Source organism: Crassostrea angulata, chromosome 1, assembly GCF_025612915.1.
Source record: "Crassostrea angulata isolate pt1a10 chromosome 1, ASM2561291v2, whole genome shotgun sequence".
Classification (NCBI taxonomy): Eukaryota; Metazoa; Mollusca; class Bivalvia; order Ostreida; family Ostreidae; genus Magallana; species Magallana angulata.
This window is the reverse complement of record NC_069111.1, coordinates 39,853,845-39,878,317: the sequence shown is the minus strand read 5'-3', so window position 1 is coordinate 39,878,317 and position 24,473 is coordinate 39,853,845. Positions and strand designations below refer to the sequence as shown.

The window sequence follows — 24,473 nt, the reverse complement described above, 5'->3', positions numbered from 1 at the left end:
TCATTTTATTTTCATTTGTAAATAGTATTTCCTCCAGGGAACTGGACAGGCCACCTTCTGTTTGCCTGTCCACTTAGAGCTCTTTTTTAAAGTCAAATAATCTTTTACACAAATGAAAAGCATATTCCTCACTTAAATACCAGCATAAGAATGCTTTTTACCTAAAATCGTTCCGGGAAAGTGTAAACGACTTGGGTTTTATACTTTATAAAGATGGACAACAAACAGTTTCATAACCTCGATTTCGTCTCCACGAACATCCGGGTCTCTTGTGCGTGAATTCGATTGCGCAGTGATTAATTTGTGTCATCGAGTATTTTCAAGGGGGATCCCAAGTTGTAATTTTATTTGTTATGTAAGTATTTATCATGTATGGATGGTTGTCTTTGTATTGTAAACGTACTGTTGATTTATCTGTCCTCTCGTGTGTCCATGGAACCTTTCAAATGACGAAAATGATTCAAGGCAGAAACGCCCGATGTAACTTTTCGTCGGACATTTTCTTCTATGAAATATGTCTGTTATCGACCAGTTTTAGTTACCATAATAATTGGGATAATTCTTTTAGTTGGCATATACCCACTTAAGACATGTATACACATCAACTAAACAGTTACAGAATGAATGGAATTTGGAGAAGTGCCAAGTACAATGTTTCTTTTTTCCTCGTCTTGTGCTGTTTGAAATTTCAGTTAGCATCTCGACACTAATAATTTGAAGATACTTTAACAGCTGGAACGACTCAAAATAGAATTGAATTCGATTTCATCAACTCAATTCACTTTGTATCAATCAAAATATGATAAAAACCCTTGTAAACAAATTCATAGATAAAGAGAATTAGTAAGCATTAATTCAATATAGTTATCAATACAGTTAAAATTCAAAACAATTAACAATGTCTAATTTTATCAGTTATGAACTATGATAAACAGGAAATGTGTTTAAGGTACTGAAGAATTAACCTGTTATTAGACTTGCGGTTGGTTTTAAAAGGTGTAGTACTATGCCCTTTTACAGGTGTTAATGTTAATCCAGACAAATAGTCAAAGAAACATTTTTAATGAAATTGTTCAATATTATTCATATTTCTTTTGTTTTTTGTTTGTTATAGAACTACAGTACCAATTCTTAAGCAGCTATGTCTTCAGAAGAACCAGTCGAGGTAAATACCATTAAATGCCATCTTATTCAGTGATTGGGAAGGACCTGCGCCACGCGCCATAGTCGCATTTAAGAGAAAAATGGCGCATTAAATTAATTACTCTAAGCGCCCAAGTGCACATTCAAATTTCTCATCGGTTATAAAAGTTTTAATGATGTCCGCTGGAAATATACTCTGTACGACTTACCTAATCGTCTTTTAAAACATTCGTTTTAAAACATCAAATTTCATCGGTCTTGTTTGGTAAAACAGAAATAAACAACCAATAAAACGTTTCCACTTATTTATGCGTGGTCAAGATCATCCTAGAATTTCCTCCGAAAGAGAAGTTAAAGTAGTCCAGTATTCTGAGTTCTCAATAATATAAACTAACCTCAAGTGCAGTAAAATGATGATTATCTAATTGAAAAGACGTTTTCACAGCCTCAATTAATCCCTGTGGTGATTATTAAAACTCGCGACTGTCTTAACGTTATGCTTATCGTTAGGGGTTATAAATACGGGTGATGCAACCACACTGCGTTGTAACTTGTAATTATAGTTAATAACTCGCAAAATTAATGTTTAAATAATAATAAAAACTATTTCCCTACAGTTATATTCAAAATTTGAAAGATTCTCTACATAACGGTAATAATTGGGTCAAAGGGTTTGACTAGTCTAATACCTCCAAAAAATCACAGAAGTACAGTGGCTGATTTTATTTATCATTTAACAAACAAACACCATTACAAAACATTGCATCAATGAAATGTATAAACACATCAAATTAATGAAATTTAACCAATTAGTCAAGTTTTAAAATTTTTTAGAAGTTAGTTTTCTCTACGTTGGTCCTTGATAATTTCAATATTATAAAATGGCCCCAATAAATAAATAGATGGTCCTTTCATTATGAAAATGGCCCATTAAAATTAATATCTGTGGGGCCATAGTCCCATTTACATTTTTGGCCTTCCCAATCACTGCTTATTCACTCTTTTATGTCCAGATCTAATATTGATAGGCACTGGTAACATTTTGTCTATTCTTCATTCTAAGTCAATTTTCTTTCATTTGGTTCACAGCATTACTAATTGTGTCAAAAGTAATATGGAGCTTTCATCAATATATGTAAACAGTATGACTATTATGCTGAATATAATACAATACATTGATTAAACACAATAGATAATGCTGTTAGATAATGTCTGATTCCGTAAACAGATCTAAATTAAATTTAAAGTAGTTGATCAACATATTTATTTTTATGTTGTCAATGCAAGTAAAGTTGCATTGCTCAGTTCACATTGTTACAACAAATAATGTGGAAATGACAGCTTTACTTTTGTGTGTGAAAGGTTCAAGCTGAACAGATGTCATCAGAATATGTTTGTAATTATTAAAAAGATGCATTATTTATTAAATGAAGTATGGTTCTTTTTTCTGTCATCATAAGGTTTAATTTTCAATATGTCTGTAAGAAAACCTTGCTGTGCTCAATATACAATAATGTGTAAATAAATTGTAAGTTTGTATTTTTCATTTCAGTGTCCGTTGTGTATGGAACCATTAGAAATTGATGATATTAATTTCTTTCCCTGCACATGTGGATATCAGGTATGTTTTATTAGTTATATTCTGTGAAATCAGTCATTCTTACTATGCAGTCACCAAATCATTAGAAAATACACCCGAAATTTTTTTTTAAATTAATTGTATGTTTGACAGATTTGTAGATTTTGTTGGCATAGAATTCGAACAGATGAAAATGGGCTTTGTCCTGCTTGCAGAAAGGTTTGTTTGAAATAGCAATATTATTAACATCAGATTTTATGTAATTGGACAAGGTTTCTCTGAAAGTAAAGCCTTTTTAAAGTAAAGCTTAATTTTAATCCAAGATTAGCATTTACCAATACATTTTATCAATCTTAAAAATTTGTATCTATTTTCAGCACTACCCAGAAGACCCTGCAGAATTCAAACCCCTTACAGAGGATGAGTATGTGTAAATTTTTTTATGCTCCTTTTCATATGTAACATAGAATTATCATGTATTTTCTTTCTACATTGCATGAAAATCTGTTTTTATTTAAAAAAATTGTCCAAAACCAATTTGATTAATTTTTTATTGTGTTTTTATCCTCAAAATCGAATGTGTATTAAAGTAAGTAAATTGACAGCAGTTTTTATTGATATACACGTAGCCATTATCTACAGAATGAAATAAACAGTTATTAATGGCAACAAATAAGCTTGGACTATGATGAATACCTATTGGAGTTTTTGTAGATGTAATTATATAATTACTGCCTTTTTTTGCTCATGCATTGCAATTTTATGTTGTTGGTTTTTGATTTAACAGGTTACAAAGAATAAGAAAAGAGAGGAAGCAGAAAGATCTGCAGAGAAAGCAGAAAGCTGCGGAGAATAGGAAGCATCTAGCCAATGTCAGGTAATTGTTAAGAATTCTGGCCTTGTACAAGCAAAACCTTGTCATTATCAAATCAATTTTTGAAATTACTGTAGAAGTACTTTTTTTCGTTGGATTAAATTTTGTTATTTTTAAACTAAATACAATGTCGTTGGCATTTAATTTCGTCGTATCATAATCACTTAAATATATCTTGTATTAAATCTGTATTTATCAATGCTTGGGTTAAAAATTTGTCATGGATTTAATTTTGTTGATTTATATTGCAAATGAAAAAAAAACAAATTTAAATTCTCAACAAATATTTCTGCTTCAAAGTATTTCAGTATGATGTGGACCATAAAATCCGATAAAATTCTCATGAACTGTTTTATTGCATATAGATGTACATGTAGATGATTTCTGGTATTAACTATGACTTGTTGATTTATTTATAGGGTGGTACAGAAGAATTTGGTATTTGTTGTTGGTTTATCTAAAAAGCTAGCTGATCCGGAGACATTAAAAAAGCAAGAGTACTTTGGGAAATTTGGAAAAATTCATAAAGTTGTGATAAATCAGAGTACTTCATATGCAGGATCACAGGTACATGTATGTTTGATTCAGTCCTTTAGAATGAATTAAGATATACTGCACCTGCATACAGAATAAAAAAGATAATATGTGGAGTTAATAGATTTTTATAACTACATGTGCAGAATTTTGAAAAATAACTAATTACTGAATAGTTTCTTTAATATTTGATAACTAACCATTTGGTTTTGATTTGATCAGGGTCCAAGTGCGAGTGCTTACGTTACCTACAATCGCTGTGATGATGCTTTAAAGGCCATTTTAGCGGTGAACAATGTTCATGTAGATGGAAGAACTTTAAAAGCATCACTCGGAACAACAAAATACTGTAGCCACTTTTTGAGGGGAGCCCAGTGCCAAAAACAGGTTAGCAATATGATTGGGCAACATGTATGTCACAGAGAGATTTAAAATGTGTATATTTACTAGCATTGATGTAAGTGTAATTGATGCTTCGAAATTTCTCTTCTCTAATTTAATCTATTTGTTCTGTTTGTTTAGGATTGTATGTACTTGCATGAATTAGGTGAGGAAGCAGCAAGTTTTACCAAAGAGGAGATGCAAATGGGGTAACTTGAAAGAAATACATTATGAACTTCAATTATTTTGCATCAGATGTGATATAAAACTCATTATTGATTTTATAACTATATGCATCCCTCTCTCTTGTAGTAAACATCAAGAATATGAACAAAAACTGTTGGAGCAGTACATGAATTCACAGAACATAGCAAACAGCCAAATAAACTGCAGTAAATCTATTCCAATACAGTAAGTAACACAATAGTCACACTACATTTTAAACATAATTTTACAGCTGACTGTCTATGATAAGAATTTGGATTCCATATTTTAAGGTTTTAATTTCGATAAAAAGCTCTGAATAAAAGTTTCAAATTAAATTTACAGTGTAGTTAATCTTCTGAATATGAAATCTATCATATTTTGAGTATTTTAGATTGATCACGTTTATAGGCCAATGGAGCCCATTTGTAGAATTTTTTTTTTTTTTCAAAGTATAAATAGGTCCACTTCGAAGAATTGGTTGAAAATTTTACTTATGCTTTTATCTTATTTTTCATTATTTAAGTGGGGCCCTTTAAGGTGGTCACCATCTCAATGATGTCTAGATTAATTTAATTTTTTGGCAGTTTAAGATAAAGTTTTCTTAATTTCATTTTTGTTCAGGAAGAAAACCTCTTCCCCAATAACAGTAAATACACCGTCAGAAACCCCTCCCACACCCACTCAAACAGACTCGCCCCAGAGCATCACCCCTCCGACCAACTCCACGCCCCCCAACACATCCAACAAAGAGGCTTGGCCATGTCTACAGCAAGGAAAAACAGAAAACGGTCGACCCAATCCCAAACCGGACACTAGTAAACCAAATCACAGACTTCTAACAGACCCCCCAGAAAACAGGTAAGCAGACTCTATCATTAAACTATTTATGTGCTGACTTTCATTTTAATGGACGTATGTATATCAAATGCTCTCTGTTAATAAAATTGGAATGCTCTTGTTAAGAGACTTTTTGATGACAGTAAAGAAATCTCAATATTTTTTCATTTTAGTTCTTTACAAAAGCCAACAGATCCTCCTGTGTCTACAGCAGTACCCCCCTTCAAGCCACCCCCTAGACTACCTTTAGGGGTGGGTCTAAAACCATTTGAGAATCCAGCTACTAGTCTTTCACTCTTTAGTGGGAATGGTTTTACCAGAAATCAGAAAATCCCTGTGCCTACTCACACAGGTATGTTGGAGTGTTGCTTCCAGATGTTGCTGTCAGTGCCCCTTAAGATTTAAAAAAAGAATAGGATAAAGAAATTAATCTTGAACTTTATTGATTTTTTTAAAGTTTTTCACTATTTACATTGTAATTGCAGAAGTTCCTGATGTTCCCACTACTGAAATAGCTGACTCTATCCCAGTGTCTAGTTGTGAAGATTGGCAGGCCGCTTTCGGATTCAGCTCCAAATCAAGAGATAGCCAAGATGATGACCTAGGTTTGTGATATGACTTTACACATATTTTGGAGTCCTTTAGAAGACTATTCATTCTTTTTTTTCTCTTTGTTACTTTATTCATATGAGTGTTGATTTGCTTTGAAGGATTTGATCCTTGGGACGAATCTTCCAAAGGTCTAGCCGATTTGTTAGAGAAGGAGAACTCTTCACAATCATCACAGCCCCAAAGAACAAGTTTTTCTCAGCCAAACCCACAAAATCTACCCCCAGGTAAGCCCCAGGCCTTATCCTCTCCTTATTTTTTTTGCATGTTTACTATAAAATGTGAATAGCTAGTAATCTTTCGTAATGTTGTCTTTTATTTATATTTTCCTACATTCACTTCTTTATGTGTATTTGAGTTCTTCTGTGGGATCATAATGTTTCCAATATATGCTAGCTATGCTCTAAATGAGCATTCAATCTTGTACACCAGAAAAGAGCATACATGTACTGAACATGAATATAGGCACATCACAGCTCTCAAATTTCCCTTAAATTTTTAAAGGTTTTTCACTAAGCCATATACAGCAACAACAGCAACATGCACAGCACCCAGCATTCTTAAGACAAGGTGGGTTAAGTTAATAGAGTCGTGCCAAATTGGTGCCACATGTTAAGTATATAATACAATAGAGTTAATCCTGGTCATTCTATCAGTGTTTCGAATTGCAAATAGGATCCATTTGATTCTTTTCCGAAGCTGTTTATTCTGATAAATATTTTTGGAGAATGTTCAAATTCATCTAAATTCAATGGAGAAATTTTCATCCTTAGAATTGGCCTTGTTTCCATTTTAGTAGAATTTAGGTGTTGATTATACCCTGACTCTAATGGTTCATGTGCCTGTGTCAATTATTATATTTACATGTATTGATTTGATTTGTCAAAAGTATTCTTATGAAAGGATGTATGATAATGGTGCTTTCAGATCTGGTCGGAAGTCGTATGATGAATTTTCTACAACCTCCTCCTGTGTACAATTCTTTTAACACAGAAACACAAGACAGTCATAAAGTTCAAAATCAGGTATTTATGTGTGATTCAAAATATTGACTTAATTTAATCATCATGCTCATTTGATGTCTTTTTATACAATGATTGAAGTACATTATCTATCCCAAATTTTATGAAATGAGAAGCCTTTATAGGTGATGATATGTGGACTAAACATTAAAAGATTTTATTCATCATCTCAATTAAACACACATATAAGCAGTTAATACAATATGTGGAGAAAGAAAAATAATTAAGACATCATTATAAGCAGGGATTTATCAGTACCTTCTCAGGGGCCAAAATTCGGCCCCATTCCAAATTGAAAATGGCTCAATTTTTCCCAATTTAGCAGTGTTTTTCCCCCAGTGGTGAACAGTGCTTATATGTTGATTTCCATTGGAAAAATATGTCGTAAAAAAACTTAAATTTCCCTAAATAAAGGAATCTTATATTAATAAAATAAGTTGGATCATGTTTAGAAGTATAGCTCTTTTGTTGTCTCAATTCAGAGGTCTATGTGGACTACACCCTAAAAGCATAATGTATTCAACACACGAGGGTTGTTCGGAAATTATTGAGACATTTACTCTTATTTCATTGGGGAAAAAGATAAATCCTTGAAATTTCACCAAAACGTACACCAGGATAGGATTTATCAACGTAAAAAAAATATCGTCCATAGCATGATTGGATCATTCCTGGTAAGCTGACCAAATTGCCATCGCCCAGTGACCCGGCGCAACCGCAAACTTACCGCAACGTCATTTTGACGCTTCTTATTAATCTTATGTTTTAAAAACCTAACAAACGAAGGGAAATTAGAATTAATTCTTCATTTCCCATCTTTTGTTTACATTTCAAGATGTCAACATTCGCATATTCTCTCCATTCTTGATTTTGTGGAAAAAATTCGGGTCATTTCTAACGGAAAGTCAAAGTACTGTGAAATGTCTCCTACAGTGACCCTGTGCACATATTTTAGAACAGTTTACATCAGTTAGTGTTTAAAAAGTACTTGATATTTAGTCACTTTGTCTGAATTCTAGCTAAACTATTAGTGAAAAAAGACGATAACTGAAGTGCTTAATCCCTTGCCATTGTATAGTTTTTGTTAAAGCAGTTGGGTGGTATTAAAAGGTCTTTTTCCGAAATTTCCATCAATATGATGTATATTCGCTGCGCCGCCTTGACGTCAAATTTCTATATACTGTCGTTTTCAAATTCCTGTTGCTTGGTAAATATATCTGTACCATATCCGTATTTCAACTCAAACACTCGTGAAACTTGATCAAAAGTTAGTCACAATAAATAGCAAAATAAACATATGTAATCTGATTTCTTTTAGTATAAGCTGTAAGTTTGCGGACACTTACACAGACGATGTTTTATTTTTCTTATTCTCCGAGTTTATGCTTGCGCCGGGTGGGGTACCGATTTGTTTATCTACCGTTGTAAACAAAATACTAAACTTTTCAAAAATATTACTTACTTTAATTATTTGTTAAGGTTTCTTCAATGTTCATGCCAACTTTTACCATAATTCGTCACTTAGAAATGGAAATATCCGTGTTGTCTCAATAATTTCCGAACAACCCTCGTAGATACTTTTTTCATCAAATTGTTGATAAAATTTTCCCAATTCCCCCAAAATAGTGTTTCCCAAAAATGGTCTATAAATCCCTGATAAGTTTACATATTCCAGTGTCTTGTTCTTTTATAACACTATGAATCAATTTTGTAAGGTATAGTCCAGTACATTTCATCAATGACACAATTTACATACAGTTGGGACTTGCGGGATTTGCATAATAACTAAAAAAAACAAAAAAAAATGTAAAAATGTCAATACTTTAATTTTAAATCACACAATTGCTGAAAATTATAATTTTTCAGAATGATGTATTCAGTACAAAAGACTGGCAAGATGGACTACGGGCATTATTACCAAATATTAACATCAGCTTTGGTGCTCCTCCCACAAATCCAGCAACCAAATCAAATCACCAGCCACAGAAAAGTAAGTTGGCCTCCTAGGGGCCCAGATGTGCTGTAGGTTTGATGGAGTAGGTTATTACATGTAGAAGAGAACTGTGTGTGATTTAGTAGACTGCTTTGTACAAAACCATTGTCCTTACCACAGCCCATTTTTCAGCACTATGTTGTATGTTTGGGATGTATTCTGTGTGTATACATGTATATAGTCAGTATTAGTCACAGTTAAGTAGACACAATACATTTTCTCTCTCTAAAACCTGCCCACATCAGAACTGTCAATTTGTCTGGTGACCAAGCTTTACCAATGTGACAAGTTTTTAAGAACTAATCTTGTCCGATTTGCAGAGTGGGGGGTTTCTGCACCGTCACAAAGTTGGATGACAAATGACCCAGCAATTCTTTCCTCAGGATCTCTTGGTGCGTACCGTCATCATCAGAGAGTCATTGATTCATCTTGCTTATCTTCCACAATACACATTGCCATCATCTGCAATACATTCTGCTTTCACAACATATATATATATATTCTGTTAAAGCTCACCAATTTTTGTAAGTTTTTATTTTTTTTTTGCATTTTGTTAATTTTACTTTAAAGAAAATTTAAAATATTTTGTGACTTATAATAATCTAGATAGCCCTCAATACAGTCAGAATATGACCAATATTCAGTTGCAATGCAGCAAATTATGATGCATTTGCGCCAAAACAATTTTTACTAATGCAATAAGTATTGCACTAAAAAGAATTTCAAATTTAACCATAGAAACCCTTATGAAATAGTATATGTCTTCTACCTTAAAATATAATCCAATACTTAAAAAATTCATATCATTTCTCAATATTTTTTTTTCTCACTTTCTGAATTACTTTTAATTCTTTATTTTAAGAGAGCACTTAATTCCGTGATTCAGTCATTTTCCATCAAACTGGGAGAACATAAAATTGTAAATGCCAAATTTTTTTCATAAATTCCGAAAATTACAAGTGAGATTTTAGAATTCGTATGATGTGCTTCTTGCAATTTTATGCCGATAATGATTCCTTGCCTTTAATTAAGAATCTACAGTATTCATGTAAATGTGTAGATTTGAATTATCTGCCCCTGTTTATTTTGCTACATTGACAAGACTCTGAATAAAACCAATAAGATATTAATCATTTAAACAGTAGAATGTTTTGTCTTATTGTGAAATTGTAAAATGATCATTATGATATTTATTTTATTATGATTTATGCATTGAGCAACTAAAAAGAGGCATAAACAACAAAAATATCATTATAATGAGGTGTATGACAGGTATCATGACAGTTGTGTTTAAAACTAGTACCCAGTAAGCTGGATTATGGTCTTTTATGGATCCATCATATTGTTTTGACTTTCAGAAAAACAAATGCAAATTTTCAATTCTTTTCCCTAGCAGACAGTTATAGAAAATGAAAAAAGATGCAAAGAATATGTATAATATGCGTATGAATTGATTTCATCTACAGATTTCAAAAGTAGATGTACTTTTGTTTTAAATTCAATCCTGTTTAGAATATTTTTCTATAACATATGCAACTATTTTCTGACAGTAAAGCAATGATTTTTTTTTTTCATTTAAAAAAATAAACCTCTAATAAAAAAGTAGAGAGAAAGTATGCTCAACATTAAGCTCAACAGTAAATATCTAATGTTAGAATTAACTGGAATCATTTTCTTTTTCACATTTTGGGATGAAATTTGGATGTTATATAACCATTGGAATGGAAAGAATTAGTCACAAACTCAAGATCTGATATATTTGCTTTATTAAACAGGACAACTACAGTACTTGTATATATGAGAACTCCTTGCAATTATACATAGGCATAATATTTAAGAGAGCCTCTTTGTGCTTTTGTAGGGGTTGATTACAGGCAGTTATTGACAAGTGTACTTCACTGGTTTACCATGACATCTATAGTAATTGAGATATTTCCTAAAGTTATATTAATGTTAGTGAATTGTCTATTAGCATTAAATGTATTACCGGTAGTCAATATTGTCATGTGCAATATAAATGTTAGAAAAATTGCATATAAGAGTAAGTAAAATTGTTTCAGAGGTGTTAGAAATTTTTATTTTATATGACCTACAAACTGAATTTTAATTATATCATTTTATAAAATATTACTTTAAGGATTAAAAATATTTCCAGAGCCTGTTGATATTTTTAATGATGGGGTGTGGGGCTATAATTTGCTGTAATAATTTCTGCCGCAACTTGTGAGTGTAATGGGGGTGTGTTATGTTTGATACATTCGTTTAAAAAATCATACAATAGTAACATGTAAACTTATTAAAGGTAATGTCAAGATATTTGTCATCAGATAGATGTTATGATGGAGGTATATTTAAAATAGCCATAGGAATTAGGACATATTTGGCAGTAACCACAATACTTGAAATCATATGAGAGTAGTTCTTGACTGTTTTTGATAACTTTTGCTTGAAATGAAAATTTTGTTAAAATAAACATTTGTCAATTTTTCTCCAAGAAAAAATTTGTGAATTATTCAACTAGGTCTACAGGTAATAACCACATTAGGGCTGTAGATTGTCTGATTGTATAACTTTATTATGAGAATACAGATACATGTACCAAGTTAAGTGAATTAAAACTGTGTATGTATTCATGGAAACTGATTCAATTATTGTTTTGATAAATAATATTGTACATGTAATACATGTAATACAATGTTAACACTTTTTAGTAAGGCATAATGAGAAGTAATAAAAATTTTGAGTTGTAGAATGAACATGAGGAATTGACATTGTACTCAGCAGTTTTTTATCAATTGGAAAAAAAAAATAAAGTGATGAGTTTATCATGTATTATAAAATCGGAGGCAAATGTAAATAGAATATATTACAGACAATTTTATTTAATACAGTTAATGAGATGGAAAATAAGAATCGGGCAGTAGTATTGACTTTGAGAAAAGAGAGCCTTTAAACAAGACCATGGCTAAAAAAATGTATAAACATGTAGCCAAATATACTGAGGGTAGATAGTGCATAACAGTATTTGGAGCACATGTACTGGTATTTGTTCTCAATATTAATGATTTGAACTTTTTAATTACAAATAAGAAAGTCTATGCCATTTCTCTGACATGGCAGCATTATTAAATAAATGATAAGTCAATTTGATTGTTCTTAATAGTTTTTTAAGTATTTTAAAATTTGTTTATTCATTGATGATGATTTTCATTGCAGCAAATAACGGAATATCAGACAATGCTCCTCACTGGTTAAAGTCAATTCATCAACTAACAGAAGTGGAAAGCTCACCATTTATGCAGCATTTTCCACCCAGAAATTCATGTAAGTTACTCTTGGTGTTGTCAGAATGATGTTTATACATCCCCAAAAGCCGAGGAGAGAAAGCTTTTTTCTTTTACAAGGATTTTCTATTGGTTTGTTTATCCCCTTCCAATTTTTTTTGTATGTTTGTGTTTTTTGTGAACTAAAATCTTAGAATCAGTTAACTTTTCATGCTTCTTGGAAGTTGTAATAAATCATACCCTAATTATTTATAACTTTATCAGAGAATAAATTTTTGGGATAAACTAACTTTATACAACTTAGAATATATGCAAAAGTTTTCATAATAAGGAAATGAGTAAGCTAGATAAGCACATTCTCAAGGGGATGCTTCTCTTTGCAGTGCTTGATTTTTGTGTAACAAAAATGTCACCTATTCATATTTATTTTATTGTTGTGTGATAAAAGATACATGTAGTAATGTGAATCACTGGTTCTCAGATTCTGCTGGTTGGCCTACTACACAGAACCCTCCCCCTGGATTCCAGTCTACAGTTCACTCCACAGCACAGCATCCAGAGCCACACAAAATCTCGGAAGGTTACACCCATACCATTTGACTTACATGCATCTGTTTGTTTATGTACAATGGTGCAATGTTTTTTTTTCATATAAACATACAGTGGTGATATGTTGGTTATTCCAAATATGCTATTTGTCTCTACCTTTACATCAATCGTCAACTCGCCAAAATATTTTCCTACAGCTAAATACCCCCCTCCCATCCCGTCCCCTTCAGATTACAAAAGAATAAGAAGTACATCCAAATGTTTTTCTACAAGCTTAATAATAACCACACTCTTGCCAATTTAAACAATTATAAGAAGGCATAACTTTGGTTGAAATAAAATTGCGTGGGATATACCAATCGTTGTAAAAAGAAGCATCAAAGAAAAAACACAGCACCATTGTACTATAAATAATTGTTATTGATAACATAATCAGAAAATTTTACATGACAAATTTTTATGTAAATTTATCATGTTTTGTTTTTTATCCAGGTCTACAGTAAACTTTACATTCTGGATACCAACAGATTTATCTCCCCTCTGAGACTCATGTTTAACCTACACACCTGTTTGAGACATTCAATGGAGAGAGACCGAAGAAACAAAGTTATATCCTAGTACAGTGGTCAAGCAGTAGAAGTGCTTTTAACTTATTGTAACCCCTATTTTAGTCAGGGTAGTGTGAACAAGCATTTTATTCCATGTTTACCTCTGGTCACTCAAGCTGTATTGCAACAGAAGTCATTGGTTGTTGTATTGGAAAACATTTCACATGCTGTTTTTAAAAATGGATCATATTAAAACTGGGTTTTTTTCATACATAGATAATCACTTTTGAACAACATATGTTATAGATGAACAGAAAAAAAACTTGAAAATTTTCTATTCCATTTTAAGTCATCTTTTGATGCTGATTTTTTATTTGTTCCATAGAATTTTCTTCTTCTGTTTACCAAGTAGACATTTTTCTCTCCTCACAAATGATCACGGAACTCTATATGTAACCAAAATGAATTGGTAAATTTTGGTGACAAAAAATGTTTGAATACTGGATGTTATATTATAACGAATATACATGAAAAATCTTCTTGTGATTACAACAATTTTTGTTATAAATTCTGCGACCAGTTGAACAATGGATATATTTGATTTAACATTTTCTGACATTTTGTACTGTGCATACTGTAATCATTGAATGTGTCTTTAATTTATTTTTTCTCACTGACATATAATTCAACTCTTGTAATTTTTCTCGACTTGTTGCTATTGTGAAGACCAGGGGTAAATGTGGGAGGTTTCTTCTCCAGTCAGCATTCATAAAGTGCTCCCTTGTTTTAGTTGATCATTTACTATGTATTGGGCATTGACTGCCGTTGTATACAGGCGAACCCTGAGGAAGTCTGTTGAGGGGCAGCGAGTACCTCAGCCTGGATTTTAACATCAGACAATATAACATTAAATGTTTTAAATAACAGCCACATCTGTGTTGTCTTTTTATCACACCGCCTGTTCATAGCATTCCCACTTTTTATGAAATAACGAATGTCTTTTATTATGTTAAGAGACGATTTGGCTGTTATATTTAGCTTGCGTTCCGACGTACATTAAGAGTAATTTAGTTACTTGTACTTACTTTTTACATCCAATTTATAAGTATGTTGTAAGAAAAATGTAAATACATGTATAAGCAACAAAGTGTTTTCTTTGATGATCCATGTGGGTTATGAAGGTAGCGATCATTGCAGAAAAAAATTACATAACCCGCGGGTTATGTAATTTTTTTTGTAATGTCGCCACCTTCATATCCACATGAATCACCAAAGAAAGCATTTTATTGTTTTCATGACTATTGAATTGAGACACGTACGTACGTGGATACTTTTTCTGAAATTTAGCGCACATCGCATATTAGGTACAAGTTCAGTCGTGCTACACTGGCAATCCAATTAGGCAAAATCAGCGCAATAGAGGATGGTTGCAAAAATTCTTTTTTAGATTATTTTTGAGCAGCACTCGTAATAGAAAAATTTTGTAATAAACATAGGCATAATTTATTTTTAATAGTCAAGTATGAGTCAATTCTAATTCCATTTATAAAATGATAGCTGTCAAGGATACAGAAATTGGGGTCTCGCTGGACTCTCAATCAAGTCACAGTCTTTGTACATGCGGAATTTGGTTCCGTGAGGTACATGTGTCACCATTTGAAAAACTGAAGCATCGTTTCCCACTGCAAATATGTACAATGTATATTACAAAACTGTAAAATAATATTTTGTAGGACTTCATGTAAGAAATATAATAGTAATCATCGTTCACGTAATAATCTCTCTCTCTCTCTTTCTCTCTCTCTCTCTCTCTCTCTCTCTCTCTCTCAAATATAAATATATTTTACAAGAGTGGTTAATTAATAGAGAAAAAAAAATGAAAAATTTCACACTCGAGAGTTCGTACAATCAATAGATTTACACGTAGCTAGGAATGCGTAACAGACAACTTACAGTTAGTTCTGGAGATCTGGTATTTATAGTGAGGATCTCCGTGCAGTGGTATGATATGAAGGCATAACACTCCATCTATTCCAGTCTGTATGTTGTTAGTTCTGGTAATAAAAATATCAAAATTCATCATCTAAACGGCGCTAAAGGTGGCTTACTACACCTCGAAATATTCTTTTTAAATCAGCAGAAAATGAATTATGACAGATAGCGTGATTCATATGAATGATGTAAGTCAAATAGGCGAAATTTTTTGATAAAATTTATGATTTTTTTTAATTGAATAGAGTAAATATGAAAAAAAAACCCAGTTGGAATTGAACTGCGGTTCACAAGCCCAATACTTTAAAACCCACTGAGCTATGATGATACTCAACAAATTCGATTAACAAAACATTTAAATCGCCATAATGTGCCGTAGTGTCGTCAAAAGTATACCTCTTCATGTAGTGAGGTATCTTAATTAGCAGCAAGTAAAATACGATATGCAGTGGTTCTAACCTTAGTATGAAGTTGTCTTTGTCTCGTGTATCGCAACTGAAATGCAGTGTAGTCCTGTTCATGGTGATATAATGCATGCCGTATTTTGAAAATGACAAGCGCCAAGCTCCTTGGATAGTCGTCTGCCACATGGCGCGAAGCGTTGTCGGAAATCGACAAGTCTTTTCTGCAAAAGACATATTGGACATTGTCATCTATGGTAAATGAATAAGAACCAGTTTTGATTTAGGTTGATACTCTTAGCAAATGATGTGGAGAGTATGACAGCAAATCTTGCAGAAGCATCACCTCGTAAATTTAATAGTACCAACATTGCCATCAATTGTTCAAAAATTTAGATTTAGACACCACATTATAATGACGCATCACCAAAGTGAGATATCAAATCATCACAATATTTATTAAAAATATGACCCAACGTACATGTATCTTTCTTATAAAAATGAATACTGTTAAGCAAAAACGAAAAGTACCAATCTATATAAAATCAATGCATAGTAACCGCAACGCAGTTTAGGAGTGAATGCATGGGATGAGGGCAGTGGGGTACAAGACAATAATTGGTACATGTACTTACTTGCCCTGTGTATGAAGTACTGTGTCTTAGTCTGGGCCCCGTTACACAAGGTATTAATACTTAACGTCACAGAACTCGAAATTAACAACGGTGCCATTAATGTGTGACCAGACGCCCTTTCTGAATCAATCAAAAATAGATTTATCAACACACGTGTGGTTTTTTTTAATAGCATGTATGTTATATTGTTCTGAGTGAAGTTTTTCTGTCTTACGAGAGAGTCTCCACAAGCTGTAGTCGGCACCGGGTTCATCAACCGATACAAAACCAATGCAGACTATTCCATGTAGCCCAACGCCGTTTACGCGTGTCCTGAAAGGAACAATATGAAAGGAACACGGTTTAATCTAAGGAATTCTGAGAGAATCAGTCATTTAAGAGCAATCGAAAGTTAACCTTATTCTCTCTTGAGAAGTGGACATGTAGATGAAGGCTTTGCCTGTCGACTTCTCAGAAGAGAGTAACCTTTTACCTTAGCATGAACGTCTGTCCTTTGGCCTCCAGACATTTGTATCGGATAGTCTTCTGTCCTTTTTGTTTGAACACCATACTTTTCTTCCTCACTCGCAGCATGGAGCCGGGTTCATCCCGGAAGTACCATTTGTCTCTGATTTCCAGAGGAGTGCTGCAGTTTGACTTGGTCTCTATAGTATCATGAAGGTGACGCAATATAATGCAATTTAATATGTAATACATGAATACCATTGGTTTCGTTGTCATTTAGCATCATGGAAACTTTAATTTTTTTATGCAGATTTAGAAAGAATGATTACCAGCAAGTGGACTGTAGAATGCGAACCACACCAAAATAACAAGAAACCTGTACAGAAAAAAACCATGAGTCAAGTTAAACATTTATATTTTTCCATGTTGAGTAACTGAGGTAATCTTGAGATTAAATATAAGTGCAGTACTAACCAAGCATCCTTGGACCATCCCATGCTCGCTCTCATCTCTCGGTCACCTTTTTACATGTTATCCACGAAATACGGAGTTTTCTAAGTTTGTCAACCGCCAAGTGTGTAGCGGGCATTCCATCGAACCAAGTCATCGTGAGAAACCGGAAAACCCCACTTTCCACTAATTCTCCGGGGATCAGCTGCCGTAGATCTCTCCGGATGATTCAGGCCACTTTGTCAAATTCCATTGTCACATTTTGTGTCGCCAGGCTCCTAGCAAATAATCACCCATAATTGAGTTTTGGCGTTTGGGTCCCCATCCAAATGTCATTTTAGCGAGTTCCAAAACAAGCAATGTTATTGTGGTTTTCTGTGACTCTCATTATTACAGGAATTTGTCCATTGTTTGTCTTTGGTAAGTTAGGAAGAATACTTCATCATAGCAAGCTTTCTTTTATGAATGTAAATGAGACTAGACCAAACACAAAATGATTATCTCGTTAAGACAAATAATGAACATTCAGTTGTCTCTCTAGGTGACTGTGACTTGTCAGAGATTCCAAATGGAAGAGCAAGTCTTCGGATGAGGGGACGGGCGATACAGTTCGTCTGTGACGACGATTTCATCTTATTCGGGGAGTCTTACATTAACTGTGTGAATAATATCTGGGCCGACCCCCCTCCACGCTGTGTGGGTAAGCAGACTACGGCGACCTTTAATCCAATTCATGGATTCATTATGTACAATTACAACAGCCGTGTACTCATTAAGTTGGTAAACATGTATTTTTAGAATGAATTCATTCACTACGTACATTACAACTGTTACAGCCATATACTCATAATGTTCGTGAACATGTATTTTTAAACTGTGTCGATTAATGTGCATGATGGTAGAACTGGTATGGTACAGTAGAATACTGAAATTCGCGATTTTGAACTTTAAAATTGTTGAATTTGTTTTAAAATAAAATTAGAATTAGCTATTGATTTAAGAGAAGTTTTTCGATTTCGTTAAATGAAATCGTAAAAGTAAACAGATTTCGTAGTGGCAAGAAATAAAATCCGAATACTTTATAATAGAGTAGACTTACTTTAATTTAAATCGATTATCATAATTTGATAGTTATATTTTTAAAACAAATGAGATTTATTGCTTAGCTTTAGTTTTAGAAAGTACATATTGATCGATCAAAGTTTAATTGAATTTTATCGGGCAAAATTTGAAGATATACTTTGATTATGTATTGTGTTGATATAATTGATTAATCTTATAATTGATACTAAAGTTGGACCAAAGTCCAATCGAATCGTCACTCAGAATATGGCACTAACTTGACACTTTTTGTAGCGCCTGGTTGTGACGTGATTGACAACATAACAAATGGTGAAGTGAAGAGTTCCCAGAATGGTTCTGTCGTAGAGATCACGTGTCAGCCTGGAACCGTCAGGCAAGGGGAGGCCACTCTAACGTGTGACGGCAAGACATGGAGCGCGGAGGTTACAGAGTGCTTAGGCACGTAATTTTAAAAGTACTTTTATTTACTTGTGAAATTGACAACTGTACAGTATGAAGTTTATTCAACAAGTGCTCATTAACTCGATGGTGATTGCTTTTTATATATATTCAGAACCTTACCAGGTGCGAAGTTGTGATTTTGAATCTAGCGCGTTTTGTGGGTGGATCCAGGACACTACGGATGATTTTGATTGGACACGACACAGTGGGGAGACCACGACAGGGAGGACTGGGCCAAACAGTGACCACACCCTGGGGCCCCACGACCCAACTGGTACAGCACTTAATATCTTTTATATTGATGAGAAAACCGTGCTTCCATATAGTCGAATATTTTCTGATCATCAAAATATCTGATCAACAAAATGTTCGAACACAGCCTTGCCGACTACATGTATATTACTTCCATTAATGTTGTTGTAGGTTCAACATGAATACTTGTTGTTGTTTTGATTTTATTCCAAAAAAAAATATTAAATTGCCAAAGTGAAGCCATCATCAGAAATAATTGACGAGAAACATTTGCTTTGCGCACTGCTTATACCTTCATCTACATAAAAAATAAACTTAAGGTTCATTTCTTAAGTATACTACTAGTATAGAATAATATGCTAAATAAAAAATGTCGCCAGCAAATAACCATTCTTTCATTGAAACTTTTAAGGATGAAAAAAAATTAAGGTAATCATGGATCTTTGCTACATGTATTTTTTACAGGACACTATATTTATATGGAAGCTTCCACTCCAAGATATCCTGGTGACGTAGCTCGGCTGATGTCACCATGGTTTCCCAGTGACGTTAGTGCTCGGTGCTTTCAATTTTGGTACCACATGAATGGTCCGAATGAGATGGACGGTAAATATGTTGTGTGAATTGTGTTTTTACTACTTTATTCAAGGAACAGCTTCCATATACTATCACAATTACGACTGGGTTTTTATGATATCGATTTGTAGAAGTAATCTAGATCATCTGTAATGCACATCCACTACAAGACTGTTTTGCTTTAATTTATTTCTTTGAAAGTTATCTCTCTTTTCAAAGGCACATTTTGTCATAAGCTGAAGAAGAAAAAGAATCATAATGTTATTCGCTGATGTCAGATTTTATATGGATAAAAGTCTTTATCAAAGAAATGAACAATCCTATTTTCTATATTACTGTTAAAAGAATAAATTGTATTTGCATAAATAAAATGAAATGAAAAAATTCCAAACTTTTAATGTATGATGTCTAAAATAGCCGTAGGAACACTTCGGATTTCGCTTCGGACGGGAAGCTTAGAATCTACAATGTTCAGCATGTCTGGGAACCAGGGAGAGAACTGGAACGTCGGATACTTCCGGATTCCGACATATGAAGATCCATTCCAGGTATAACAGTCATCTCTCTCTCTCTCTCTCTCTCTCTCTCTCTCTCTCTCTCTCTCTCTCTCTCTCTCTCTCTCTCTCCGTCCATCTGTCTCTTTTTCTCCCTCTCTCCTACATCCACAATATTTGTCCAATTTTGGATTTAAAAAAACCCCATAAATTTGTTCGGACCTTTTCATGCATTATTTGCAAGTAATGGTGTAGTACTGTTACTTTAAAACTTCCTCCTCTTTTATTTAATGAGATAGTAACGACGAATTGAGCTGGCAGGCTATGAGTACAATTCTGACAAAATATGAGAAGAGTCTCTTTACGCGGATTGCAGGAGTATTTTAAAAGAAGTATTGCACTTCGCAGATGCATGTTTGCTCTTGAGAAAACAAAACATGAAAAAAGAGAAAGGCACTTCTATCGTTTAACAACTAAGTATCGTGCACTCACTTTAAAGAATTTTTGAATGTGCAGATGATAATTATGATTTTCAACGTATACAACAACATGTACTACATGTATATACTGAATATTCCGATATATTAAATGAGTTCAGTAAAATAATTCATTAGATACATGTACTTTTATTGAATGCTTGCAACTTTATTTACCTTAATTGTTTTCAATAAAGACAAAAAAAGATGATACCTTTTACTAGTATTCTATATATTTGTTACATTAAAAGTTTTAAAATTCATCAATTAACTTACTGTAAAGTTAAAATTGATATATTTTAAACGTAACATATTTTCTATAACTTCTGTCCTAACAGCTACAATGTACTTTTGTTATACTTTCATGTTCAATACTGAAATCTGATTGTTTAAGACGCAGTTCATAATCCATTTTATTACCCTCAGCGTTAGCAACGCACTTAGCAACGGGTAACATTACAAATTGCTTCATGCGCGAAAATTATGCGCGTATGGTTCGCTGTAGAATTCACGTTATTCCTATATCAAAGCAGTAAAATTTTCTTAAAAATTAAGACATTCAGTATAACAAAATAAATAGTGCCTGTTTGGGAGGATAACAGTTGAGATTGAAACCCCTCGAAAACCATTGTCAACCTCCGCTTCGCGTCGGTTGACGATGGTTTTCTCGGGGTGTCAATTTCAACTGTTACCCTCCCAAATAGGCACTATTTATATAATGTTTGTGTATTTTATTTCAATTTCACAGATAGTGCTTGAGGCCGAGAGAAAGAACAGCTACGCCAGTGATATAGCGGTGGACGACTGGCAAATAGTGCGGTGTATCTCGACCACACCCAGTAAGCCATAGAATTAATGAACTAATTCTTGGTAGGGGTAAATTTTTCCGTCGTCTTTTGCATCGATGTTGTTGTTGATGTTAGCTTTCTACTCTTTTTTTTATCTCTTTCTCTTGAACTATATGTAACAATTTTCATTCATACTAGGCTCAACATATTCTTTAATTAAAAGGGCATGGTCACGATTCTGTGAAAATTTTATTAATGCTTTAGTAAGGCATTTCTAATGATCAACCAAAATTTGAGTGTCCTCGTAAAGCTATAAGCATGACACAGACTAAGTGCTCACCATTCCTCACTTTGTAAACAAGGCTAGTGCCAAGTGTTTGTTTACAATGGTTCAATATACCAAAAATAGTTCTTTTTAATCTGCTAATTCGTTTTTGAACATAAACGAAGAGTTCCAAGCGTTTGTCATGTTGATTTTGGTCTAAACCTTGGGTTTTCTTTTCAACATTTGAAATGTAAACAAAAACATGACCTGAACTTTGTTTACAAAACAAAGAATTGTGCATGAGCTCTGCGTCTCACTTAAATAAGGAATAAGGAATCATTCTTTAAGTATTATGAGGTGATAATTTCGGTCGGGCGTGATCAAATCCAATAAAGCCCGAAGGGCTTTATGATAGATTTGATCACGCCCCGACCGAAATTATCTCCTCATAATATTCAAAGTATGATTCCTTATTACTTATATTTATATAATTTAATGTCATCGTACGATTAAATATAAAAATATAAATAAGCAAACCCCGCTGGCGCCTCAATTTGGCGTCGTTCGTATTATGGGTTTTTATAGTACAAAATCGATACGTTGTGTTATCACAGCCAAAGACACTGGAAAATGTAAATAAATTGAGTTCCTGAAATCATGATACAATTCTCCGGGGTATGGCAATAAAACGAGCTAAGATTTTTTACATTCGAAGTTCAGAAGAAGATACAAAGCTAAATTAAGAATTATTACTCAGGTAAGCAGTATGACCCGTGAACCTTTAAGTCTTGTATTTTATTGAGGGTCGGCTTACAAATTTTGCCCGTGAAGATTTACAAAAAATAAATGAAATCGCATGTACTACTGTACTGTAAGTTCTTAATGATATATTGCATTTTTTTATAGATATTCGAGATCCAGCTGCACAGTTGGAAAAAAATTCAACACAAAGCGAGGGGATATCAACGTCTTCTTCATCTTATTCTTCCTTGACATTAGAAGGCGTGGCAACTACAACAGAAATAATTCCACCACAAAGTAGTACGACTGCTGACAGACATCCACTCAGTAGAAAGCCCGCCACTTCAACGACTGTTGCAACGAGGCCGAATGTAACGGGTACTTATATGAATGACTCTTCTTCCACTTCAAAAAGTAACGCGGAAGTGTCTCCATCTAGTAATACCGAAAAAGAAAGCAACTCTCTGATTACAGTTATGAGCATTCATCCACCTAATGCCAGCGTAAGCCCAAATTCTTTAGATGGAAATCTCAGCATTTCACGGGCATCCAAAAACATTTATTCTGAATCGGTGACTTCATCAAAGAAACAAAATGATCCCTCTACCCCGCCATCACAACCAAAGACAACCGACTTCCGGGGTGAACCGGAGCTCAAAACTAAAAACATTGCGTCATCAACAACTTTTTCCACAACTGTACATTTTATTCATTCGCATAATCCACATAAAACGCATGTTATGCTTTTCACGACAAACGCTATCGTGAACCTGGCTATAGGATTAGTGGTAGTGTGCCTCTTCACTGGGATATTGATCATAATGGGCTGTGTGTGCTGGAGACAACATAAGATGTACAATGACAAATACCAAGAACTGAAGCTTTTTGTGGAGACCCACTACCGGGCCAAATACGTCAACACCAGCATCAGCCCAAAGTGTTGTGATGATTGTTCAGAAATTAAAGTTACGGACTAACATTTTCATCGTTTCATTACATTTTCTATAGGCATAACATATCTCATAAACTATGGCTTCTTTAAACATAAAATATTTTGCTGCATTAAACGCATCAAGCAACTGCCATCTATATTTTTGTAGACGGCAACATGGTGGCCGTAAATTCTTTTTCGTTACATTTCTTTCTTCAATTAATTATTTAACATACAAAATGGGGTTATATGACATACATATGATCAATCTAATATAATTAAAAATATACAATAAAAGCCTTATCAGGCTTATTTCTAAGTGGGAATTACGACTGGATTAAATGACTTGAAAGTACATAAGAACACCTAATTTTCATACCAGAATTTGAATTTTGGCACTGCACTTTTAGTTTTGTATAACGCATGATAAAAACATTTTTATACTGGTTGAATTCCAAAATGTAAATTAAGATCAGTTCATTATTGTTTTATTGAATAAAATATATATCATCTTCACAAACCATATACCCCGTAATTTGTTCTTATCCTTAAGTTGCCTCCTCACTATTTTATGCGGTTCGCCCATCTTGGATGTAGCTGCGTGTTGGTAATATAAATTTTCGTTGATACGTTTCCTTACCTCATGCAACCTTTAGTTTTCTTGGGGTTTGTACGTTTAAACTGGGCGTAAAAAAAATTCATTGCTATTATTTCTCAATGTATCTTGGTAGTTGCAAAACAATTTTACAGGTGTAAGAGAATAATTTAATATAGATTTATTAAATATGATTTAAGCCGTTAAGTTCTTAAGATTTATGAAGGTTCTGACCATCAATATGCAATACAGTTTTATGTTTAGGATATCCTGAAATAAGAACATATAAAATTGTTTTCATTAGAGAAGTCTAAATGCCAAGTTGATCTGTCCATGAAAATAAAATTTA

At 33.3% G+C, this 24,473-nt stretch overlaps 3 protein-coding genes across 5 annotated transcripts; 2 read left to right on the top strand and 1 right to left on the bottom strand.

Moving 5' to 3' along the window:
- Positions 1-246: 246 nt before the first annotated feature.
- On the top strand, positions 247-14,490 carry LOC128186906 (CCR4-NOT transcription complex subunit 4-like). 3 transcript variants are annotated; one of them, XM_052856871.1, is made up of 21 exons: positions 247-355; positions 1,115-1,165; positions 2,696-2,764; positions 2,876-2,941; positions 3,100-3,146; positions 3,510-3,599; positions 4,016-4,163; positions 4,353-4,517; positions 4,653-4,720; positions 4,824-4,922; positions 5,340-5,576; positions 5,729-5,907; positions 6,041-6,160; positions 6,266-6,391; positions 6,669-6,734; positions 7,092-7,189; positions 9,053-9,176; positions 9,500-9,571; positions 12,396-12,503; positions 12,945-13,043; positions 13,505-14,490. In XM_052856871.1, exons 2-21 carry the CDS (start codon positions 1,142-1,144, stop codon positions 13,513-13,515), a joined length of 2,016 nt encoding a protein of 671 aa, XP_052712831.1. In that variant the 5' UTR covers positions 247-355; positions 1,115-1,141; the 3' UTR covers positions 13,516-14,490. The 3 variants fall into 3 exon arrangements, with proteins under 3 accessions (XP_052712831.1, XP_052712841.1, XP_052712849.1); XM_052856881.1 differs by lacking the exon at positions 6,669-6,734; XM_052856889.1 differs by lacking the exon at positions 9,500-9,571.
- Positions 14,491-15,039: 549 nt separating this feature from the next.
- On the bottom strand, positions 15,040-17,691 carry LOC128166154 (uncharacterized). Its single transcript, XM_052831136.1, has 8 exons — positions 17,507-17,691; positions 17,362-17,408; positions 17,061-17,232; positions 16,803-16,900; positions 16,589-16,708; positions 16,012-16,177; positions 15,514-15,614; positions 15,040-15,242 (listed from the first exon to the last, which is right to left on the bottom strand). Exons 1-8 carry the CDS (start codon positions 17,539-17,541, stop codon positions 15,121-15,123), a joined length of 861 nt encoding a protein of 286 aa, XP_052687096.1. The 5' UTR covers positions 17,542-17,691; the 3' UTR covers positions 15,040-15,120.
- Positions 17,692-17,705: 14 nt separating this feature from the next.
- LOC128166161 (zonadhesin-like) lies at positions 17,706-24,054 on the top strand. Its single transcript, XM_052831147.1, has 8 exons — positions 17,706-17,902; positions 18,024-18,182; positions 18,839-19,003; positions 19,119-19,280; positions 19,724-19,864; positions 20,252-20,382; positions 21,553-21,643; positions 22,764-24,054. The coding sequence occupies exons 1-8, from the start codon at positions 17,842-17,844 to the stop codon at positions 23,573-23,575; spliced, it is 1,722 nt and encodes a 573-aa protein (XP_052687107.1). The 5' UTR covers positions 17,706-17,841; the 3' UTR covers positions 23,576-24,054.
- The last annotated feature ends 419 nt before the right edge of the window (positions 24,055-24,473 follow it).

What these genes read in the sequence shown, in the direction of transcription:
- LOC128186906 (XM_052856871.1), top strand. Translation starts at nt 1,142, where the DNA reads ATGTCTTCAGAAGAACCAGTCGAG. An exon ending in CCCTGTGCCTACTCACACAG is followed by an intron (nt 5,908 to 6,040) that starts GTATGTTGGAGT and finishes TTGTAATTGCAG; the next exon opens with AAGTTCCTGATGTTCCCACT. An exon ending in CCCAGCATTCTTAAGACAAG is followed by an intron (nt 6,735 to 7,091) that starts GTGGGTTAAGTT and finishes TGGTGCTTTCAG; the next exon opens with ATCTGGTCGGAAGTCGTATG.
- LOC128166154 (XM_052831136.1), bottom strand. Translation starts at nt 17,541, where the DNA reads ATGAGAGCGAGCATGGGATGGTCCAAGGATGCTTG. An exon ending in GGATGGTCCAAGGATGCTTG is followed by an intron (nt 17,409 to 17,506) that starts GTTAGTACTGCA and finishes TTTTCTGTACAG; the next exon opens with GTTTCTTGTTATTTTGGTGT. An exon ending in GTACTTCATACACAGGGCAA is followed by an intron (nt 16,178 to 16,588) that starts GTAAGTACATGT and finishes TGTCTTTTGCAG; the next exon opens with AAAAGACTTGTCGATTTCCG.
- LOC128166161 (XM_052831147.1), top strand. Translation starts at nt 17,842, where the DNA reads ATGTTATTGTGGTTTTCTGTGACTCTCATTATTACAGGAATTTGTCCA. An exon ending in GGAGGTTACAGAGTGCTTAG is followed by an intron (nt 19,004 to 19,118) that starts GCACGTAATTTT and finishes ATATATATTCAG; the next exon opens with AACCTTACCAGGTGCGAAGT. An exon ending in CATATGAAGATCCATTCCAG is followed by an intron (nt 20,383 to 21,552) that starts GTATAACAGTCA and finishes TCAATTTCACAG; the next exon opens with ATAGTGCTTGAGGCCGAGAG.